The sequence below is a fragment of the Cryptotermes secundus genome, unplaced genomic scaffold, assembly GCF_002891405.2.
Source record: "Cryptotermes secundus unplaced genomic scaffold, Csec_1.0 scaffold22, whole genome shotgun sequence".
Lineage (NCBI taxonomy): Eukaryota > Metazoa > Arthropoda > Insecta > Blattodea > Kalotermitidae > Cryptotermes > Cryptotermes secundus.
Genome location: NW_019742961.1, coordinates 3,424,232 through 3,448,361, shown reverse-complemented (window position 1 = coordinate 3,448,361; position 24,130 = coordinate 3,424,232). Strand labels below are relative to the sequence as shown.

Here is a 24,130-nt window from a genome sequence, read left to right as displayed (position 1 = left end):
TTTGATAGTGGGGAAGGGGGGGCATTGGGAAGCTGATGGTGGGTTTGACTAGCTAGTAGAGATGAGTCTCCAAGTCGAATATGAGTCAGGCTTGGACAGTTAAGGGTGAAACACCTCTGATCAACACAATGCACTTTACACCACAACACTTTATTGTTGTTCTTCCTAACTACACTTGGCTGCATAAATTCTCACAACCTGATTTAGTTTCGGCTTATAAGCAGCAGGTGTTACACTTCCACTAAAATGCACTCGATCAGCTCGCCAAATTCCTTGGTGCCGCGCTCTTGTTGATTAAGCTAAATCTCAATATAAGTCATTATGAGAGCAAAAATTTTGGACTTAGAATTATCTTTTAGAGCGAGTGGTGCCGGGTTTGCCTCCACCAAGTTCAAAAGTTGATAGATGACTAAACTCTTAGACTGACCTCTCTGCCGAGCCAGAGGTCCTAACTGATTTGTATCTGCCTATTCTCCTCTCCTCCTAATTTCCCTGATAGGTCGATTCAAATAAGGGGAGTTGGCTTTAAGGAATTTCGCCCTAAAAGACAAAATGGCGAAATTGACAGCGATGCAACTCATAAGGGGTCACTAATGATCTCCTGGCACTCCTACTTTTGACTTACTGCTGGTAGAAACTGTCACTTCTCGAATTCTCAAAGTGTCTTGCCACTGTAGTGCTATTTCTAAATTTCTAAAGAACCTCAGTGGCGTTTCTTGAAGTATTGCTTTCTGCCCTTTTGGAAAATAACACCAGATGCTTGGACGTAAGGACTAGCAGATGTCCTTGCCCGCGCAAGTTTGGTCTATATGCACATCGCCTATTCCTTGTTCTTACAGTGTGTCTTAATTAAACCTTTGTTTCTTCGTAACTTCTTATTATTAAACTCGATTAGCTACTGGAAAAAAAAGGGGGGGATTTCGATGGTGCGGTTAGAGTAATGGCAATAGAGCATGTTGTTTTATACAGTTTTGAATAGGAAACCTGTCAGGCAATTATTTATGTATGCAGACTTTACTGTGAGTTTTATTTAAACATTTTAATAAGCCTAACAAATATCATTGGTACCCCAAACTCGGTGAAACTATTGTAAATTACTTCCTTCATAGCTGAATCATGGGCTTTCTGGAATTCTATGAATAGCTGATGTACTATCTCATTGCAGCCCCATTTCTTCTTCAATATTTTATGAATCCAAAAAATATTATCATAGTTTATCTATTATGTTGAAACCCACTCGATGATCCCCAATAGTTTTGTCTATGTATTGTGCATAGTGGGGGGTGTAGTCCAGTTGTGTCCACTTGGCAAGGTGGCCACTGATTGGCCTATTGGACCTCCCCTGGGTGATTATGATGATGAAGAATTTGGGAATGAAGATTGACAGGGGAAACCGAAGTACTCAGAGAAAACCTACCCCAGCGCCACTTTGTCCACCACAAATCCCACTTCACCAGACCCAGGTTTGAATCCTTGTTGCCACAGTGGGAGGCCAGGGACTAACTGCTTGAGCTGTGGCACTGTGTTTGTCTACACAGTGTGCCCAGGATTTGTTAGGACTCTTCCCCCCCCAGCAATGCCATCTGTTGGTGAGTTGTGGCATTAAGATTCTTGAAGAATCAGCTGTGGCTGTCTACAATTTCAAAGTGCAAGCATCGCTGCATCATGTGTTCTGACCTTGAATCTAATAGTACTGTTCTGACACTTGTCAGAAAATGGCTTTTGAACAGACAACCAACATCAAATGTTAGGCAAAAGAGCCAGAGAGGCATACGAAATGATGAATAGTGTGTATGGTAGTGATTGTTCGAGTTGCTCAAACATTTTTCAATGGTATGCTGTACTTCGTGATGGCAGGGAGGACATTGAAGATGCTCCACGTGCACGTCGAGAACAAGTCGCACTGAAGAAAATGTGAAAAAAGTGACCGAAGTGCTTGCATCGGACAGATTATGGTATGCTGTACTTCGTGATGGCAGGGAGGACATTGAAGATGCTCCACGTGCACGTCGAGAACAAGTCGCACTGAAGAAAATGTGAAAAAAGTGACCGAAGTGCTTGCATCAGACAGATTTGTTTCCGCAAGACTTATCAAGGAGCTTTTGGGAATACCAAAAAGTACTGTGCATCAAATTTTGACCGAGGATTTGGGCAAACGGAAAGTCTGTGCGCGGTTTGTACCGCTGTCAGGCAATGAAAAACATGCCTGAGTGGAACACTGCAAAGACATGTTAGGTGGGCCCAAAGTGATACAAAATTTACAAAATCGATTGTTACTGATGACGACACATGGTGTTTTCTATATGAGCCTCTCACAAAGCAGCAGAGTGCAGCCCGGTTGAGCCCAAAGAAGCCGAAACCAAAGAAAATGTGCATGCAGAAGAGTCACGTAAAGACACTGCTAACTGTTTTCTTCGATTCCAAAGGAATCATTCACAAGGAATTTCTGCCAGAAGGTCAAACAGTGAATTCTGATTATAATCTTGGCGTTCTCAATCGTTTGTGGACGAGGATTCTTCGAATTCGACCTGAATATCGAGAGCAAGGTTCCTGGTCGCTCCTCCACGACAATGTCCCACCTCACAAATCAAAGATCATGCACAATTTTTTGGCCAGAAAAGGGATCACAGTCCTTGATCATCCTCCATATTTGCCAGATTTGGCACCAGCAGATTTCTGGTTGTTCCCAAAAGTTAAGTTGTCGATGAAAGGAGACCGTCACGACACCATCCAGGAGATCCAAAGGGAATGTACCACAGTTTGAAATACTATTCGACAAAAGGAGTACAGTGACCGTTTTCAAAAACTTTTCAGTCAATTCCAGCTATGTATTGCTTCAGAAGGAGAATATTTTGAATAAAAAGAGTTAAATTTTGAAAATAATTCATGTCTTGTATTTTTAATGAACACAGTCTTAACAGAACCTGGACACACTGTGTATGTATGGTCTCAACCTTTGGAAAAAGATATTGGATAAAATTTTGCATGATGTTGATAGGTCTGGATACTGCAAGTGTCATAAAATAATCCACAGGAAAACAGCAGACAGGGTTGTAAGATTTGAGATTTTCAGAGCAGTGACTATGAAGAAAGCAGTCAGCAGACAGGGATTGTTGCAGTTGCCACAGTAATGTTGAAATAGATAGGACATTGTCTGCATTCATGGTACTGCAGAGAACATTTTTGGATCTGGAAAGGTTTCATATTTAAGGCTGTATCCATTTCAGAGATACATTTGTTCAGAAGTGTGACTTAATTTAGAAAAGCATCATATTGTCACGTGACTGAGAGTCTATAGATGGGGTTTGGATTGGTAATTGGGTTTATTGAACACTTCCAGATTGTAACTACAAGTAATTGTAGTGCTGTCACTAATTCATGCACTGTGCAGTTCACTACAGCACGTACTAAGTCTTCTTAGTCTACAGTGTCTTCACCAGTCATTGCCTAGTAATGGCTTCAATGGTGGAAGTTCCCCTTCCACTTGGTTCCCTAACTGTCCCCATGCCTCAGCCACCAGCTTTACTGCAGCAGTCCTCTAACTCACTCATTCACTCACAACCAACTCACTCCACTCCACTGTACTCAGCTCTTACTATTTGCCTTGCTTATCATATCTCAGCATGGACCGCATAGAAAACACAGTTTGTCTCATGTGCCTTTGTTGCATGCACAGCATGCATGGACCATACAAGAAACACTGTTCTTGTGTTGCTGTTCATTGGTGCATGTTAGAAATCTGTTGCCTAGCAATGGCCATAGTTTACAGAGTCATTACATAGCAATGGATCTACATGCTACAATATTGTAGCATGTAGATCCATTACTAAGTAGTGACCACAAAACAGATTCCCATGATGAGTTCACTCATAGCAATAGAGGAACTGTTGGAAACAGTGTTTTCTGCATGGTCCTTTCTGAGACATTATAACTGAGACAAGTTTAGAAATGGATTGCCACTTGTAAAGTAACTTTGACCTGGAGTTAGTCAGTTGTAAGGCAGTCTGTGCAGAAAACAGTTAGTGCAGTTGAGAGCCAGCAGGCATCAAAGTGAGCATGGAAGCTGAAGAATCTCCACTGTTAGAAGCTGTTACCAGGGAATGACTGCTGAAGACACAGCAGACTGAAAAGATTAGCATGTGCTGTAGTGATTTGTAAAGTGTGGAGATTAGCGATAGCTTTATAATTTCTTGTAGTTCTGCTCCAAGTGGTCAATAAATCCATTCACCAATCCACACCCTGTCTATAATCACTCATACACGTGACAACATGTTAACAGAAGCTGTTGTCCACATCCATTGTATGCACTATTCTTTCTTGATACTAAATGGTTTCAGTGTATTATTATGACACAGTTTGCTCACCCATAAGAAATAGGTGTCTGTAAGAGCTATTTCTGTCATTTAATTATATAATTGGGTCATGTTATGTTGCATTTATTGTCTTAAATGGGTAAGCTCATGTGATTGTTTGCTTTGTATGAACTTTCCTGTTATTGTCACTATGGTGTTTATCATTGCTGTGGTTCTTTTATCAGTATCTGTTTCCTCTTTTTGAATGTTGTTTATTGTTTGTACAATACTTCCTTATCCCATGTGCATCAAATTAGAATACTTCTGCTGTAGCCTTGTGAGTCGAAGAAGGCGATGAAAAGAGAACCCTTTGCCTGGGGGTGTAACTGGGCCACCCTGTCACTGGGAGACATAAATACAGAGACCTAGTCCTCCAGGTTGGGGGTTGGACACAGGGCTGATGATCTTGCTCTGTTAAAAAAGTTAATGTTGCAAAATCCAAAGAAATGAAAATTACATCAAATCTGCCAGAATCTTCTAAGGAATGCTATGGCTGAAAAAGAGTTGATTTGCTACAAATGATGACACTTTCCTATAATTTTTGGCATCTTACTGTTGATAATGTTTATAAATTTACCCTGAATACTGCTTTATTTTATATTTGATTGATTTTGAGATATAAATTCTAATTGAGATGGTTTTCTGCTAGAATCTTTTTGTCACATCTATTCATTTTGTTTTTTGTTTGAAAGTAAAATGGAAAGAACTTAGAATGTTTTGCTAGTAAGAGTCATGACATCTCATGCGTAAACACCTAAGTCCCTTCAACGAAGGACGCTAGAATGTGGCAGACATGCGTCGTCCAGGTTGTCCTAGTGTCAGTGAAGAAGAAGTGTACGCTCTTTCTGTGTTACTGGAGAGTGATCGACGCCATATGATTTGTGAGCTGGCCCGAGAGACAGGATTAGTGCATATGACTGTGCTTCACATTCTGAAGGAACACCTGGGCATGAGAAAAATTGCATCACAATGGGTTCCACATGGTTTGATGGAAATGCAGAAATGCTACGATACGATGCTGCTTGTAACCACTTGGAGTGCTATGAGCACGAAAGAGAGGCTTTCTTATACCATATCATTACGCTGGATGAGACATGGGCCAAATTGTACAAGCCACAAATGAAATGCCAATCGAATGAATGGTGTCATTATGGGTCACCATGAAAATCAAAAGTTTGTCAGAACCCCAGCAATGTGAAAGTTATGTCGATTCTTGTGTACGAGTGTGATGGTGTTATCCAAACACATGCCGTTCCCCGACAGCAGACCGTCAGTGTGCAGTATTACTGTTCATTTTTGGAACACAGCCTACAACCAGCTTTTAAAAAGAAGTGGCGACACTTTCTGCAGAACCATCCATAATTTTGCAGGACAGTGCTCGGCTGCATGCAGCGCAAGCTGTGGCTGATTTGTTCGATTGATGGGGCTGGGAAGTGCTGTACCATCCACCATACTCCCCGGATTTAAGCCCTTGTGACTTTGACTTGATTCCTAAGATGAAAGAACCACTTTGTGGCATTCGCTTCAAAACTGTTCCAGAAGTACTTCAGGCAGTAGGCCGCTCCATTCGAACTATCAACACAACAGGCACTGCTAAAGGTATCCTATGACTTCCACATCATTGTGCCGTGGGTTGTACACAATGCTGGTGACGACATTGAAGGACAGTAAAACTTCAAAACATGCGTCTATTTTGTATCAGTTGTAAATAAATAGTTGTCACTATTAAAGTTCCAACCCTCGTAGAAATTCACCAGGTGAATTCTGAGACAGGAGCTTGATATGTGCCATGTTTATCCCCATATTTATTGGTACTTTTCAGTTTTCATGATAAGCTTCCCATCTGTTTGTTGCAGTCTTTGTATGGAGTGTCCGAGTGCTTTCAAGAAGACAGTGAAGCTGAAAATGAAGGTGAGTTGATATTTTCTAACAAGCAAACTTGACTGGTGTCTGCATCTTAAATCTTGGAGGAGGGGCCTCAGATTCCATTTTTATTTTTCTAAATACAAAATGGACATTTCTTACAATGTTCATGAGTATATTCACGTTTTCTTACTATGCTATATTCCTCCTTAATACAGTTTTCACAAGCTATGATGAGTCGCTGGCTTCCAACTGCGGCGGCCTGGGTTCGATCCCGGGTCTGGTCAAGTGGGATTTGTGGTGGACAAAGTGGCACTGGGCAGGTTTTCTCCGAATACTTCAGTTTCCCCTGCCAATCTTCATTACACCAGTTGCTCCACAATCACCCTCACCTATTATCTGGGGCTGGTACAGTAGGCCAGAAGTGGCTGCAGTACAAGGGACTTAGTCCCACCCCACTAGAAATAAAAAAAAAATACAAGCCATCCTGAGATTCTTAACCAGCATGTATTACTGCAGTGTCATCTTTATGTTGCTGTTTAATATTTTTAGTTAGTTAGTTAGTTAGTTATTTAGAGAGGGTGAGTTTCCCCATGCACCGCGACCAGTTTGATCTATTGTGCTTCCCTCTATGATATTCTACCAGTCTCTATAACCTACCGATAAATGGTGCGTACCATCAGTCCCGCCGAGTAAGCGAGTTTGGCCACTTGCTTAGCGGTGTCTATAATGCTTCCCCCATCTATCAGAGGCCTTAGAGACTATTGTTGGGCGGGAAACGTCCTGGAATTTGGCTCAGTGATCCCCTTTGGGAGTATGAGGTTCTTCTACTTAATATTTTTAAGTAACTTGCTTAATCTTAAAACAGTAATGAATGAATGAAAGTTTCAGATTGAATTTTTAATGGTCATTATACTAATTAAATAATAGTATAACTGTTGTTTCTCGTTTCAGAAGTTATGCCATGTGATGAAGTTGAAACAACAAATATTTTATGGACAGTTATGGACACAAAAAGTGGCACAGTTGCTGTAGAATTCAACTTGATGCCTAAATCTTGTGGGTACACCTCCTACAGGCTTGATCTCTACATGGATGAAAAAGTGACAAATGCAGAAGAATGTGCTAACAGAACCTTGTTTCCATCACGCCATTCAAGAAGATATGCGGAAATACTGAGTCATGACCCAGAAAACAATAAAAATATATCGCCCTGTGGGAAGGTATGTTTCTTCTTGTGGTAGATGGTTCAGTGTTTTAGGTGAACTTCAATGTATGTGTATGAATACATGTGAATATGTGCACTTCAGAGTGATGATTTATTTTATGCAAATACTGTATTAAAATCGATATTCATTTGTAGTGTGACGCCTAGAATTATAGGCATGATTAATCTGTCTTGTTTAAAAATTTTTGTTTCTTAATTGGGCTTGATTGTTGCAGTAATTATATTAATTAATTTAGTTTCATAATTTTGATTCTTGTGTTTCTGGTACCAATAGAAGTAACTTGGGAATACAGAAATATTACATTGCTTTGTTTGGGCTGACATAGTGGGACATAGTCACTATTTCAACAGTCCCGCATCCCATTAATGTTTTACTCAGTATAGTAATATAAGCACGCATATTACCTATTTCTCTGCTGTTATGGTATAGAAATGAGGAGCCAGGATAGCGCAGTCAGTATAGCGACTGGCTGTGGGCTGAACGAATGAGGTGTCAGAGTTTGAATCCCGGTAGGGTGAGGAATTGCAGTGGCCCAGGTTCAAACCAGGGTGTGGTCAAGTGGGATTTGTGGTGGGCAAAGTGGCACTGGGTTTGATTTTCTCCTAGTACTTCAGTTTCCCCTACTAATCTTCATTCCAACAAATTCTCCATCATCATCAATCACCCGGGGCAGGTACAATAGGCCAGTCAGTGCCCGCCGTGCCAAGTGGACCCAACTGGACTCCACCCCTCACTATGCGAATTAAGGGTCAGGAAAGCGGCCTCCGTAGTCTAGAGGTAACATTCCCACCTCATGACTCGTGGTACGCGGGTTTAAACCCGGCGGCGGTCGTGGAATTTTTAAGGGCGGAAAAATTCAGGGAACAAGTCTTCCGGGAGGGACTTTAAGCCGTGGGTCCCGTGTCGTAGCTTTACGGCACGTAAAAGAACCTCATATCTCCAAAGGAGGTCACTGAGCCAAATTCAAGGTCATTTCCCGCCCAGCAGTAGTCCCTAACGCCTCTGATGGGGGAAGCATTATAGATACCGCCAAGCCAGTAGAGGCTGAACTCGCTGGCTCGGTCAGGACTGATGGGACACACCGATATCGGTAGGGTATAGAGACTGGTAGAATATCATAGAGGGAAGCACAATGGACCAATACTGGTCTAAGTGCATGGGGAAACCTACCCTCTCCAATAACTAACTAACTAAGGGTCAGGAATTTTCACTTCTCCATGTTGTCCAGAGGAGCCCTAAGGTCCACCCAACTTCCAATGCAATGGGCACCGCGGCCTCTTTCCTGGGGGTAAGGCAGCCGGCGCTTGAAGCAGACCACTTACCTCCAACTGGTGCCTAGGTCAAGAACAAGTGGATCTACACATCCACTCTCACATATCTCTTCGTGGCATAGTGCTTAATTAGTTAAGCACAGGGACAACTTTACCTTTACCTTTCTATGGTTTAGAAATTGTTTTTGAGTCTGTTTTTGAGACATCATGTGGCTGATGTTAAAAATTCAGGTTTAGTATTTTTTTATTGTTATTTTCTCATCTACACATGTATGAATACATATTTTTATGATTTTCATTTTAAATGTTTCTTGTGTGTATTTTTTTGGGGGGGGGGACAGTCAGTAACCATATCAGCAGTTTACTTTTAAATTTCTTAAGATTCATTTTATTATTATCCTGTCTACATGCAATGGCCTCTTCCCTTGAGATCTTCTGTCAGATAGTTTGTATACATTCTGATTTTCTCCGTGTATGCTCTGCAGCCTACCCATCACAACCTTCTTGATTATCCTAAACCAGCACAGCTACTACACAAACAAAGTCCTGCTCTTGTTATTCTATCACAAGTCGTTGCTAGGTAGCTGCTGCCAACAGTGCAGGTTCCTCATGGCAAATCACAAACTGCTACTGCTCACTTGCAACTCATGACTGCTAACCACTGACTCGGACCTCTGACTGACTAACTTTTTCTGTTGGGCTTTAAAATGTAGTCTGAGTGTGAATTCGCTTAGTGGGGGGTGGAGTCCAACTGGATCCACTTGGCATGGCGGCCACTGATTGGCCTATTGTACCTGCCCCGGTTGATTATGTTGATGGAGAATTTGGTGGAATGAAGATAGGCAGGGGAAACTGAAGTACTCTGAACCCGCCCCAGCGCCACTTTTTCCACCACAAATCCCACTTGACCAGGCCCAGGATCGAACCCGGGCTGCCACGGTGGGAAGCCAGCTACTAACCGCTTGAGCTATGGCGCAGCCTAGTCTGAGTATGAACCACACAGACCTGAACCAGCCTGTGGCATCTCTATAGGAGTTGCCAGACAGGCAATCAGGGACTGGACAAATATGAATCATAAGAAATACGGGGGATCCTTGACGACTCAGGCAAGCAAAGAGACTCATACGAGGACCCTATGCTAAAGGAGCGAAGGAACTGTTGAAGTTAAACAGGAACCAGCTACGATGGGTGGTGGGACTGCTTACAGGACACTATCACCTTAAAGGACACCTCTTCAAACTTGGACTAAGTGATAGTCCCACTTGTGAGAGGTGTCAAGAAGAAAATGAAACAGCCACACACACATCCTGTGTGAATGTGAGGCCTTAGCTTATTTAAGATGATGTCACTTGGTTCAATACTTCATGGAACAAAGTGACTATTTCGACGCCCCCACATACAAAATCCTGCGCTTTATTTGAAGTGCAGGATTGCTGAGGGGAAAATCAAAAGGGGAAGCACAATAGATCACTGTAGGTTGTGGTGTAAGGGCTGAGAGGGCCCACCCCTTGTACAGTCATTCATTCATTCATGAACCACACAGAAGACACTGTTTCCAACACATCCTTTATTGCTGTGCATTGATTCGTTACAGAAATGTATTTAGTGCGCCATTGTCTAGCAGTGGCCACCTCTATTCTGGCTCTCCACCATCATGTCGCAATATCCTTACTAATGTAATTGGTGATTTTAAGGGTACTTACGTCTCTGCTGTGGAATAGTGATACAAAATTAATGTTTTTGTTTACTTTTCCTCATGTCTCTGTGTGATTTAGGCAGTTTGCTTTTAATCATATTTTGAGGCACACTTTGAATAAATCTGTGTTCAGCGGCACTTTTCAGTCTGAGGTATAACTTTCTTTATGCACTCTTTTTTTTTTTCCTGAATGGTATTGAAACTTTATACTACAGGTATACATGGTTGCTACAGGGAATATTTTTGTTTCAGACTGCAGAAGTAAAATTTAATTATGTATTCAGTGGCTGCTATAAGTTGCAATTTGCGCTAATGGAGGATGGGATTCCAGATAAGTACAGCGAATCATTGCCACAATTTGTAGAGACCGAATATAGAAAGGATTTACTTGTTAAAAAGATACCAAGAATCACCAGACAGTATACAACGACACTGTGAGTAATTCGATTGAAATGCTCTCTATTTATTGTTACATATTAAGCAATGATGCACAAGTGCAAATGTCACTTCAGTACTGTTATACAAATTTATAGTTGTGACAAAAGTAATGTTTATATCATCTCTGTATATTACCATTTTTGCTGCAGTTCTGATGAAAGAATCAGATTTTAGAAACATAGTTGAAAAGTTTCTCAGAAGGCACTAATGATGTAAAACATTATCGTCATCATATCTGCTTAAAAGTAAACATGAATTCCCCACTCCACAACAGGTTTTTTGGGGAGGGGCAGCATTTGTGCCCAGCAATTTGAATTACCCAGGAAAACTGTTTACATGTAATGTATATTCACACACAAAACGGGGTATTCTAAACTACTTTAGTGAAAAGAATGATTGTGGGGTGATTAGCAAGTGGTTAAGGCTTAAAACAGTTAATAACACAAAAAATATATATCGTAATTTGTAATTTTTTTGTCACTTTGGGTTTCACTTGATTAAAAGGAAGATGGATGACACCTAGTTCCCTTCAAATGCTTTATTTTATATGATGAGGCTATTATGAACAACAAATTAAGATTTATATAAGATGTCTTCATTCATGTTATTAATTTCTATCTATAAATTCCATTTATATGCTCTCTATGTTAAAATTGTCAAGTATAATCTTAGAGATTCACACCATCACCATGTTCATAATTGTTGATGTGTAGACAGTATTTCATCATCTGGCTCCATAAAAAATTATACCAAACCAAAATTAAATACAGATTTTTCATAGGCATCATATTGTTTTCAATTTACTAAAAAAGTTGCTTTTAAGTGTTGCATGTTTTGAGACATCTATTACCACACAGTATTTCAGAAACTTACCTTAATATAATGTATTATGATTTAAATATTGCTGTGTTACAACAAATATATTAGTAGTAGTTAACTTAGTGGAATAAGCTGACTTGATTTGAGTAAGCATGTTGATGTTGATGTGCAGTATTTTTATTTCATCTTAGGTGTGGTTTTGGACTGAACTTTCAGAGTTGTTCTAACACTTATTTATATGTTCACATTTTAAGGTTTTGGCATAGTCAAGTGCTGATACTTCGCTCTTGGTGAAGGATAACATGTGGTCCAGGTCTCTTCAACTGGTAACCTCACACTTAAACTTTTTGTTTTTGTTCAAAACACAGGCATTTAAACCTTAATATTCTTACTGGGGGTTTAATAGGCTGTGTACACACACGTAATGCATAATGTCTGCTCATTGTTGCATGATGTGTGAATGAGAAAAGTTTTTCCTCCCCCTGGATAGGGCATTCAAATTGTGTTTGTATTTTATTATAAAAATGTTATAAAAATCCATATAACATTTATTGATTGTTGCATAAAAGTTTCCACTGGAATTTATCTTTTTAATTTCCAAGTTTGGAATGTGTTACTGAACTCTTTCTTACGGTATCATATCCTTTCATATTAACAGATTGTTAGAGTGGTGTGTACAGTATAAGAAATTGCTGTCATTGAAAATATGAAATGAACAGTGCTTTAAGATGCAGTATTTAATTGCTGGACATTAAGTTTGATTTCGCTGTAGCAAGAAAAGAGCGAAGGGAGCAGTTTGCTGCCTAATGTGTAAGAACTGTGTGCAAATTATATTTCTGGTAGTTACTTCAGACTTGACTAATAACACAATGCACGATTACTAACCACTCAACCGCTGTACTTGGTATAGAGGTATCTTGTGATATCATATGAAATGTTTCTTTCCTTGGTTGAAGAGACTTGGTTTATTCCTTTCAGGGTTATAATGAGATGAATGTTAGCACTTTGCACCTAATAGTGCTTATCACATTGTATTACAATGTATGCACTAGTCACACTTGTCATATGTTATGGTGGAACAGAAATTTCTAACTGTGTAGTTTAATTTCATCATGTATGCTTATCCACTGATAACATCACACTCCACCCACATTCAGGTACTGTATTTTATTGACGTTGTGGGAACAACCTCTGGTTGCCCCTTAGGCACTCAGACCTCTACTGGGGTCATTCTGTGCCCCCATTGTTGCTCGAGCTCTATAAGAGCCACAGTATTAGCCAGAGCCAGAACCCTCCAGATTGAGGGCCTCTTCTCTTGAACTCTGGCAGCAGGATATCCTAGATACCCTCTGTAATTCATTGGAAGGAACTCAAAGAGTTCCCACCACTGGTCCCAGCTTGGTCCACAGCCAGTCCCTCACTTTGCCTTACAAGAGGCCTCTTCCTGTGTAGCCCAGTTTGTTGGTCATAAGAGTTCTCCTTGATGGACATGCTATTCACCACGATCAAGAGAAGTACTTTTTCAGTCTTACTGCTATGGGTCCCTCATGGAAACCCCTCTGGCAGCTAATCCTTCTTGGCAGCAGCTGGGCCCAACAACTGAGCCCTCCAGTACCAGAGGAAGATCTTCTGTTGGACTGCTAATGGTAGGAGGCCTACAGTCATGCACTGCCCTTCACAGATAGCTGATCCCCCACTGTGAGTCCCAGCTGGATCCATAACTGACCTTTAGCCAAGGCTTCAGTGCCTTTGAGAAGAGACTCTTCTTCTGGGCCAGATTGTCACTAGCTTGTCAAATTCTCTTTACGGTCTTGCCCTGAATGGACCCTCAACATGGCCCCTAAGAGATTTCATTGCCTGTTCACAACAGTAGAATAAAATGTCTGAGGCCTTCAAAGCAGGGAGAGAATGCCCCCCCCCCCAGCACTGGCAGCAGGGACGCTCCAGTCCTCTCGCCCTTACACCACAAGTCCTGTATATTGATCCACTTCACTCGTCTGCTGAGCACGTGTTCTGAAGATGATGGCTGCAGCATGTGCTGGAACACTGGAATGACTTCAACACCCAGCATGGCTAAACCTTGAGGAGTGAAGTTATCCAAGTAAAGGAGTTGATATGAATGCATTCTTCACTTATTGGTCAGTCTATATGAAGGAGAAATCCCTAGATATAGATTAAAGTGTACATTTTGGCAACCAGTAACATTATCAGCAGTTACTTCTCCATTAGATTCGGATGTCTTTATAAGGTACATAGCCAGTCAAAAATTGAACATTCTAGTAGGGAGTGCGTGAGTTTGATTCCACATTAACTTGTAAAAGTGATAAAAATAATTTGAAATTTTCTAGATACCACACAACAGTGTTGGGGTTACATTTGTAAATAATAGTCATGGGAATCACGTGGGGGGGGGTTATTTAATGATGTTTTCAGTATATAGAGGGTATAGCATTGGAGGGTAGGATGGATGACTGATGAACTGGAAAGGAATCAGAAGGAAATGGTCATGGTCTAAATGAGGTACTTAGAGGAGACTCCTACGACACAGGAGTTCACCCCTCTGTAGGTGTGACATGACACCTCCTGGCACCAGTAGGGCTCCATGCCGGTGGCATGTGAGTAGGTTGTCTGAGATAGCATAATGATGGGGTGACTGCAGCAGCATTGATTAAAAACTTTGCTACACCTTAGTTTCTTAAGCGTTATGGTAGGATGCAAGCCATACTTGATCAAAACATTAGGACATGCAATGAGGATAGATGGGAAGCCCAAAATTTTGGACTTTGGTCAGGATATAGTGTCAGTGCTTATGTCTCAGTAAAGTATAAATTCTTTCTGTTTGATGACTCTGGGTGATTTTTTTGTGGGGAGTGTGGTTACCGGACTCCATATCCCTGTCACTTCGTGTTGTGATGATTCCTTTGTTGATCAGTCTGAAGCTACAGAACATGTGAGTACATATTGTCTTGTTTCTGAAGGGTCTTCATCTGGTTCAGATTTCCCCATTGGGTTCATTTTTAGGTGTGTTATTATAACTTAGGAAATGTGTTAGTATTTTTTATTTTGATACACCTTGGAATAGGTGGTAATATGCATCACATGTTTTATTTTAATTTCATTCATTGATCTATTTTGAATGTGTTAATTTCCTTTAAGCATATATAGTTTCTTTTAATATAGTTATACTTTAAGCAATTCAGTCATTGGCACAGTGCAAGCCCCTGCTCTCAGAGATTCACCAGTCAATATTAATCCAAGCCAAGGAAGAGTGTGGGGGTATCCCACACAATGGTACTATCCTAGCATTTGGAGGGACTGGGGAAAACCCTCAGGATAGTTGGTGACCTGGCTGAGGTGACCCAAGCATCTCCCAAATACAGGTTTAAAGGTTCACTTCTGGACCAGCCTGTCTAGTGAATCATGTGAAAACTGTTTCATTGTTAAGGTAGTTTTAATACCTGCTTGGAAATATCGTTAGTCTATGTATTGGTCTCCGCCCAGGTCTTGTTGCTTTTGAACAAAAGTGAAATGTGAAAGAAATGGTTGGAGTATGCATACAGAATTTTCCTTATTTGGAGAACTTGGAATTCTCATATCAGTAACTGTCATAATTTGGAGGAATAAGGTGGGTTTTGAGGTTCATAATTTAAAAAAAGAAATAATTGCCGATTTTGTGGAAATTTGTTTTCTCATAAAGTATGGAAGAGAACACCGTCATTGGGAAAGAGAGTTGATTTATTCATTTATCTGCCCATTGAAACTTACAAACTGCTCATTTGAAGTTGAACAGTTTTTGCAAATTGTTCTTGTCTGTGTATATGAAATTGTAATTTTATAACCAGCTTCTGAGATTTTATACATGTTGCCCAGATAGATCTATTAGTTTTCAGTAATATTGGATACGTGGGTATGTGGAAGATTCATTCTTTTGAATCAATTTGATATCTTGAATTAAGATAATGTATATTAACAGAAATTTGAAATGTGACAGAAACATTTAAAAATTTTAAGAATTAATAATTAAGTTGTAAATGAAGGTATGTGTTTCATAGAAGTACCTTTGTCCTGGCATTGGAAAGTATATGCAGTCCTTTCTAGACATGTTTGCAACAGTAAGTGCCTATTAATCTGCTCAGACTCTCCATCCATCCACATGCATGAAGCTACTTGAGAACTGAGAAATATGTTTTAATGAAAGTTGATAATGGAGAATTTTGTAAAAAGTTTTCAGGCTGTTTTTATTTTTACACTGGACATATTTAAATACAGTGTCACATTAAAATCTGTGCGCATTTCTGCATATTTCTCACTAAGTATTACCACAGAGGCAACTTTTTGGAACAAAAGTTGTGGATAAAAATGGGACACATTTTCTATCCCTTGTCTTTCTGTATGCTATACTGTTTTAGAGATAATTAAACAAAAGGAATATGATGAATACTTTCTTGAACTTTCATATTCAGTACTCAATCATGGCCTCCAGACACAATTGCGGTTAACAAAAGAAAGTCTTTATTCAGTTTAGACTGCATTACAACACCCGGAACCAAACGGGGAACACACAACACGAGACACGATATACACTGAGAGTAAGAGGAACGACTCCAATAGTAGTGGAACTATACGCGATGTTAGAATTGGGACAGATAAGATAAATAATCATAACAAGTTTTTAGTATATAAATATTTATNTATATAATTTCCATTTATTGTGTACAATAATAGTAAACACATTGTTTATTCATTCAGTAGACCTGCATAGTTTTGACTTGTCATTTTGAGTATCATAACGTAACAGTGAATAATCGCTTGTGAGTTTAATATTTGTTTATTATAAGGGAAGCGTTCTGCTCATGTTGTGTAGTGAAGTGTTTGTTAATTACATTCCTAACATTATTGAGTTTTCTTGTATCTAACCCGTAAGTTCTTTTCATGTCATTGACAGATGTCCTCTTCTGTCCACTCTTTCCTAGAGCAAACTGAAAACTCCCATGCCAGTTCTGATTGACTGTCATTTCATTTGGATTTTCACATATTTTTTAATAGGGCTTCGCAGATATGTGGAACTACTAATAACACTCAGAATGTCGTTACTGTGGAGAAAGTTAAATTTAGAGTCTGATGCGTTTTGTTCGTTCCTATTTACGTAACAGTATTATGATTAATGGACTGATCATAATAATTGACTTTCTTTATAGTGAGGCTTTTAGGAAATTATAAACAATTATGAAACATGAATTGGGATTGCAGGAGGGCTGTGTTGTGGGAATGATAAGTGAGAAATTTGGAAACATATATTTTTCTTGAATTTTATAGAAAAATCTAATTAGCATATTTAATTTTCTGCATGTTTTTGATTGGAGGATATTTGATTTTTATTATTTTCATATTAGGGTCTTTATGTTTTATACAATTTGGTTCAGTTGGTTTGTTTTGTGACATAGACTACTCGTAATAGGGCCATCAGAATGTGGTTTTCTTGGTTATATCATGTAGTCTCATAGTATGCCCTGAAGATGGAGGCAGCAGATTTTTGCGAAGCGTTGGAAACAGCCTGTTAGACTACATGATGCCATAACCCAGAAAACTGCAATCCAGGTTGGTAAATTTGAAGTCCTCACTGCGATGACTATGAAGAGTAATGTCTTCTGTGATGTGATGCTGTGATGTCTAGTAGAAGTTACCAGTATTCCAGAGGAACATACAGTCTCTGTCTTCAAGGTCGAAGAGTAAGCCAAGCAAGTAACAAGCAAGAAGCAGACAGCAAATATAGTTAGCCCCATATGTGGTAAATCTGGCTAGATATATGTGTGGGTGGGGAGCACAGGGAAGGTCATTTGGAGAAAGAAGAGGAACAAAGGAATGGGGTCTTGAGAAGGGCCATATTTTTTAACAAGTTCTGGGAAGAACTTATCTTCCCCCCCCCCCAATTTGACATGGATCAAGTAGAAAATAACACATCCAGCTGTTGCAGGCGGTCATTTCCTTAGGGCCCACCACAAAATTATACAAACAGGACAACTTCTGGTTCTCATAAACTGGGGGGGGGGGATACACAGACACTAGCAGCATGGTGATCTCATAAGGAAAGTAGTACATAGACACACAGGAAGGAGGGTGATCTCATAATCCTTTTAATTTTTCAAAATAAGGAAAGAAGTAGTAAAGTCAGAATAGGTAAACATTTGTCCGTAAATTTCCTATCCAGAATGGTCTAAGACAAGGAGATGCTTCATTGCCACTCCTTTTCAACTTTGCTTTAGAATATGCCGTTGGGAAGGTCCAGGAAAACCAGGTGGGACTAAAATTAAATGGGACACATCAGCTGTTGGTCTATGCAGATGATGTGAATCTACTGGGTGATAATATAGATACCATAAAGAAAAACACACAAACTTCAATTGACGCAAGTAAGGAGGTTGGTCTAGAAGTAAACAGAGAAAAATAAGTATATGTTGCTCTCTCGTCACCAAAATGCAGGGCAAAATAATGACATAACGATAGAAAACAGATGTTTTGAAAATGTGGCGCAGTTCAGATATTTGGGAACGACGATAACAAATTAAAAACCTCACTCAGGAGGAAATTAAGAGGAGATTGAACTTGGGTAATGCTTGCTACCATTCGGCCGAGAACCTTCTGTCTTCTCCTTTGCTGTCCAAAAACATAAAAATTAGAATATACAAAACTATGATTTTGCCCGTGGTTCTGTATGGGTGTGAAACTTGCTCTTTGACATTAAGGGAGGAACATAGACTGAGGGTGTAAGAGAATGCCCTGTTGAGGATAATATTTGGACCAAAGAGGGATGAAGTGACAGGAGGTTGGAGAAAACTGCATAATGAGGAGCTTCATAACTTGTACTCTTCTCCAAGTACAGGTATAATTAGAATGATCAAGTCAAGGAGAATGGGGTGGGCAGGGCATGTAGGATGAATGCGGGATACGAAGCATGCATATAGGATATTGGTGGGGAAAAGACCACTGGGAAGACCAAGGCATAGGTGGGTGGACAATATTAAAATGTATCTTGGAGAGATAGGATGGGATGTTATGGATTGGATTGATCTGGCTCAGGATAGGAACCAGTGGGGGGGCTCTTGCGAACACAGTAATGAACCTTCAGGTTCCATAAAATGCTGTGAAATTCTTGGGTATCTGCAGATTTGGCTTCTCAAGAATGGCTCAGCTCCATAAGTAAGTAAAGAAAGTAGGCTAGAAATGGTAGTACAGGTGGGTCTGGAGAGTGACAGTGGTTGTAGGCAGATTGAGGTGGGAGGTGAACTGAAGAAACTGTTGAGAAAAGGGCTGGCAAGGCAAGTTTGGACAGATGAGTACCCTGAGAAGGGTGTTGTCCATGCCCTGAAGAGGGCAGTATGCAGCGCACCTGATTGTCTGATTGGAAAACTCATTACAAGAAATCCTGTGAAGGAGTCTTCTTTCATTCTTTCAGAGAGTAAATTAGAGGTTTCTGTGACATACTTAAGAAGAAGCCGTCCTCATTATTCATGTTGTTGGGATGGAGCTCAATCACAGTTGCCCCCCCTGATGATATATATGTATCTGATTTGATGGAGAGGATACTGATATTTTGGAGTTGGATGCAAAGTCCCAAGTTAATGCTGTGCCCCACCTTGGCTGACTTGTCTGGATGATCAAGATATGTAGATATGTCAGTGGTATTCCATGTCCTTGGTATCAGTTGAATGGCCTCTTCGCCCATTGTAATCCTGACCAAAATTGCATGTGCCGTTGTATATTCCAGGTGTGTTTGATCTTAGGCAATCCTTGATCAGCCAAAGGAAAGTGGAAATCTTCAGTGGGAGCTGACCAACTTCATTGGTTGGGACAGCACCATGCTACTGTAGTTGAAGGTTGGCCTGACATTGGTCAGAAAGGTGACTGAGTCAGGCTTCTTATGGTGGAAAACCCCTCTCAGGAGGAATTTGGTGGTTGCTATAGCTGTTCTGCTTGAAAGTGACTTTGAAAAACTCAGTTCATCATGTGGACTCTTTTAGTTGCACAGAGCTTGTAGAGCTTGTTGAATAATGTTGCTAGGAAACATAGTTTAGACAGGTTGGTGTGGACAGGTTTATGTCATACTGAATGAACCAAAAAGCTTATTGAACTCATGTAAATATCAGTATCTAGGAAGGGAAGGTGGATGTCTCTTTCCCTCTCCATATAAACCTCTGCTGGACTTCACAGCATCACATCTCAGAAGATACTATACGTTCTAGTGACTAAACTTGGGGTTTGCATTAATGCCTATAACTTGTAACTACAAATAACTATGACAGGCTCACTAATTTATGCACTCTGTAGATCACTACAACTACAGCACATGTAAATTCGTGGGACAAGCATAAGTCATTGCTGATCTGATTAGTGCCTTATGGGGGGTTAGTTTAATGTTGGCTGCTAGTTAGAGTTACTTTATGACTGGCAGTTTACCACCAATCAGTTCTTCTTGGCAACAAGCCCCTGGAGACTCAAGACCAGTATTTTTTTTTTCAACTGAACACTTCCGGTCATAGTCCTTATGTAACATCCTCTCTGATGATTGGAGACTCCCCCAACCTGGAGGATTAGGTCCCCATATTTATATCCCCCAGGAACAGGGTGGCCCAGTTATACCCCCCAGGCACTGGGTACTCTTTTCGTCGCCTCATACAACTCACACAGCTACAGTGGAGCTTTTTGACCCTGCCTCGACATGGTCTTTTTGGCTTCTGCTGGTCCTTGTTATATAACTTAAGCTCAGACCACACAGAAAGCACATCTTTCAACAGTTCCACCATTCTTGCATGTTGATTTATTAGTGCAGAAATGTATCAGCATCTGTTGCCATGGAAACATGTTTACCATGCCACTGCCTAGCAGTGACAATCTCTACTCATTCCATTATTCTGGCTTTTAGCCATCATGTCATAGTAGTACTCAATGAAAACCTGTGAGATCATAATGGTGCTATGTTTGGTGGTGCTGATATATTTAAGAATATTAGGAAACAAATATTAAGTCTCTGATTGTTAACATCAGTTTCTAGAAATGTGCTGACTACTTTAATCTTTTGTTGAGACCTATGGGTAGGAGTTATTGAGGATCAGATTGTCGTTATTCTTTGTCTTTCAACTCAAGAAATGGTTGGTACAAGTCTGTTCTGATGTTCAGAAGTTTTAAAACTGATATTGTGATCACATACTTTTGTATCATCCCACATCTTAGGTTCAGATGATTTCAAAATTTTTAAGAATTGGGAAAATATAGATATGACCTTTTATATTGTATCATATACACAAAGAAACAGAAGGGAGGCCATGTGTGAACCATCGCTGGTGAACTTTACATCGTGTCATTTCAATTAAACATGTTGTTTTAATATATAAGTAAAACTATTGTCACTCAGACAGTGTGGGGGGTGAGGCAAGTTACCACCAAAGCGTGGACATAATTGTTTAATCTTCAAGCTATTCTAGCAACATGAAAGGCCTAATCTCCTTGCAGAGGCGTGGGACCATTCTAGAAAGATTACATGTATAAAATAGCGCCTGCTAGCCTGAAGAGAGAGAGAGAGTGAGTTTGCACTTACAACTGGCATGCCGTGTTCATGTGTGACTAAACAGTGCTACAAAAAAGTAAGCAGTCAGTCCCAGGCTGACAGCAGTATGAGTGCAAGAAGATAGTACAATGATGTTCAGTGAAGTAGTAGTGAAGTAAAATAATGTCGAGCCCATAATGGTTACTAAAAGTAATTGTTGCAGAACTGATAAATGTCACAGTATTGCTTTGTAAATATAGTTCCACAGAAGGAACATGTTATGGTAAAATGCTTAATTCAGAGAACACCTAACTCCAGTAGTGATGTAATATTTAAATTAAACTTTTGGCAGATGGACTGCAGGAACTAACCTGGATATATCATTTCCTGTAGCTTATAAGAGTGATACTACAGAATGGTTCTGTCTTTTGAGATAAAACACTGTATAGTCTGGTGAAAGTTGACTGCAGGGCTGAAGAGTAAACCCAGCATGAGGCATGCAGCAAGTAGTGTAGTTTGCTGGTAGAAGATTCAGGATTATATAGAAAACAGGAGGGAACCGCAAGAGCATATGTCAGTTCCCACTGTTTTTCTGTGGGAAGCAGTGAGAACTAATAGGAGACATAGAAAGGTAACTAGGATCTGCCCTGAAAATGGTCATTTTGCAGATCTGTTACCACACACTGCAAGAAGACATAAGTGTGTATTGGGCAAAGAACCGAGGAAGGTGGGAATGAAGCCAGGGAGAAGGTGTGTGGGAGGGTTGGAGCCATATGGTAAGGTATTAACAGAGTAAGAGTAGCAGAGGCAGGCTAGGACAGCAAGGAAGGGCTTAAGTTTGATGGGTGGCCAGGCCTGAGGGGCTCCATGATGAGCCCATCTAGAGGAACTTAACAGAGGCTTCCCGTAATCTTTTAGGGAGCAAATTAGAAGTTTCCATAGGCAGAAGTCATCCTATAACGCGTTTGCCAGGCAACAGCTCTGTAAACATAGTCAAACATGCAACTATAGAGGAGGCTTTGTTTTCCATGTCCACGGTGAAGCCATGCAGTGGTGAGTGGTGGTTACGTGAAATGTGTTTCCTGTGATGCATATCTATTTTTTGGCTATGTAACTGACAATTCATTTAGTTGAAAGACAAGTCAGTTCTCGGTAGGAGATAACCACGGGAAGTTCGTAGTTGAAGAAGAGTACAAGAAGTCAGCCTTTGAAGATCTAACATGTGATTTGGAGACTTTATGTTTGCTGTAGTACAGTGATGTTGGAAGTGTATGTTTTAATGATACTTTTATAGTTCCTGTGTTATAAATCCGTGAGGACTAGTGCAGATAAGGCTGACAATATTAGTGTGGAGTGATTGTACGTAAATGGTATAGATCAGCAATAGTATTATAATTATTTGTAGTTATGACCTGTAGGTATCCAGTATATCCAATTACCAATTCAAACCCGTGTCTTAGTCACTGTGACACTTGACAATATTATAGGGATGGGGCGTGATATCAGTTGCATCCCTTATGATGTGGCTATATATTTGAGTTTGGTGGCGAGTATAATGATGTTACAGAGCTGGATGCAGTGTCCCATGCTAATGCTGAAAATTACAATGCCTACTGCTTCCTTCATGCTGATTTCTTGCGTGGCTTACTTTTCAACCCTGAAGATGGAGGAGACATAATCCTACAAAATGTCCATTGACTTCCACTAGACTACACAGCATTTTATCCCAGAATATAAATCTCTTCATAACCACTTCTCTGAGAATATCATATCATGCATACTGCTGGGTTTACATTCTGCTTCTTTGTTATCCCTCTACATAAGCAATTAGTTTTTCAGAAAAATGCAAGGTCAGTACCAAAAGCAAGAAGAGTTTTGTGAGTGGGTTGGTTTAGCAAAACTGCAACTCTGTTAACAGTGTCTTTCATCAATAATGCAGAAATTGCAGATAGTTTCTGGCATGTAGTTTAGTAGATGTTGTTGCTATGTTTGTTTATTTCTAGGAGGCAGTGGCAGTTTTCTCTCAGTAGGATAAATGTTTCCAGAATGCAGCTTGAAACCAGAAAATGTGATTCCCATTCATGCACCTGTGGTCATGGTATTATACAACACTGGTGGGAGATTGCTTTAAGTGTAAGCTGACAATTATGCTTTAACTGTTTCCCAGTGAGAAGGGGAAAGTTGAAAATTTTATTAAATTATTAGTACAAAAATATAGTGTGATGTTAAGGTAATTATTTATGAATTTTTAATTTTATTTTAATGTTATAAAGCATTATTCTTTTGATGTGTATAGTATGTGGATAAAATGTGTACAAATATGTACAAAATTCAACATTCTACATGTTTCTGGCATTTGGGGGCATGTGTAAACTGCTTAATGAACTTAAATTTCGTATTCATTCTATGCTTACTAACATGCAGCATTTGCTTTGTTTGATAAGCATTGTCATTTGCCATATGATATATATATTCTCTTGCATGCTTGCTATAGTTTTGCTGGCTTTCTTATAACAATGTATTATGGTACCTGTGGTTGTATCGTTACCTTTGGCTTCAGAATGAATAACATTATGCTTTCAGACATCAAATTGATGTAAGTGTCCAGTTCCAGGCAATTGAAGAATTTGAAGATCTGCATATGAGTTTTCGCCTGAACTCTGATATAGATCAGTCAAAGGACAGGGCATGCTATGAGTCAGGACATGAGCACTCATGTTGCATTTATAGGGTAAGAGGCAGTTGTTTACAAAAGTGATGTGTGATTGGCCCACTTTATTTCTCTCTCTAAAGAGCTTCTCCCTTGTACAGAGTCTTTCTTGACTGAGTTGAGTTTCTGCAGCTGTGAGAAAACTTGAAAGCTTAGCTGAACTTGGTGTGCACAACAAATGGATGAACAGAGAGATAGGGACATTAGTGTG

At 40.0% G+C, this 24,130-nt stretch overlaps 1 protein-coding gene across 5 annotated transcripts in view; it reads left to right on the top strand.

The window, feature by feature from the left end:
* Positions 1 to 24,130, top strand: part of LOC111873394 — a 76,117-nt gene that overhangs the window by 17,268 nt on the left and 34,719 nt on the right. For 3 of the 5 annotated variants that reach the window (XR_002844380.2, XM_023868062.2, XM_023868061.2), the window contains exons 3-7: positions 6,209 to 6,263; positions 7,170 to 7,438; positions 10,664 to 10,845; positions 23,213 to 23,342; positions 23,818 to 23,940. Coding sequence is in view for 4 of the 5 variants with exons in the window: in XM_023868062.2 (XP_023723830.1) it covers positions 6,209 to 6,263; positions 7,170 to 7,438; positions 10,664 to 10,845; positions 23,213 to 23,342; positions 23,818 to 23,940 (759 nt within the window). In the remaining variant the exon portion in view is untranslated. Of the gene's footprint in view, positions 1 to 6,208; positions 6,264 to 7,169; positions 7,439 to 10,663; positions 10,846 to 23,212; positions 23,343 to 23,792; positions 23,941 to 24,130 lie in introns of all 5 variants that reach the window. The other 2 variants (XM_023868063.2, XM_023868064.2) reach the window with 2 other exon arrangements.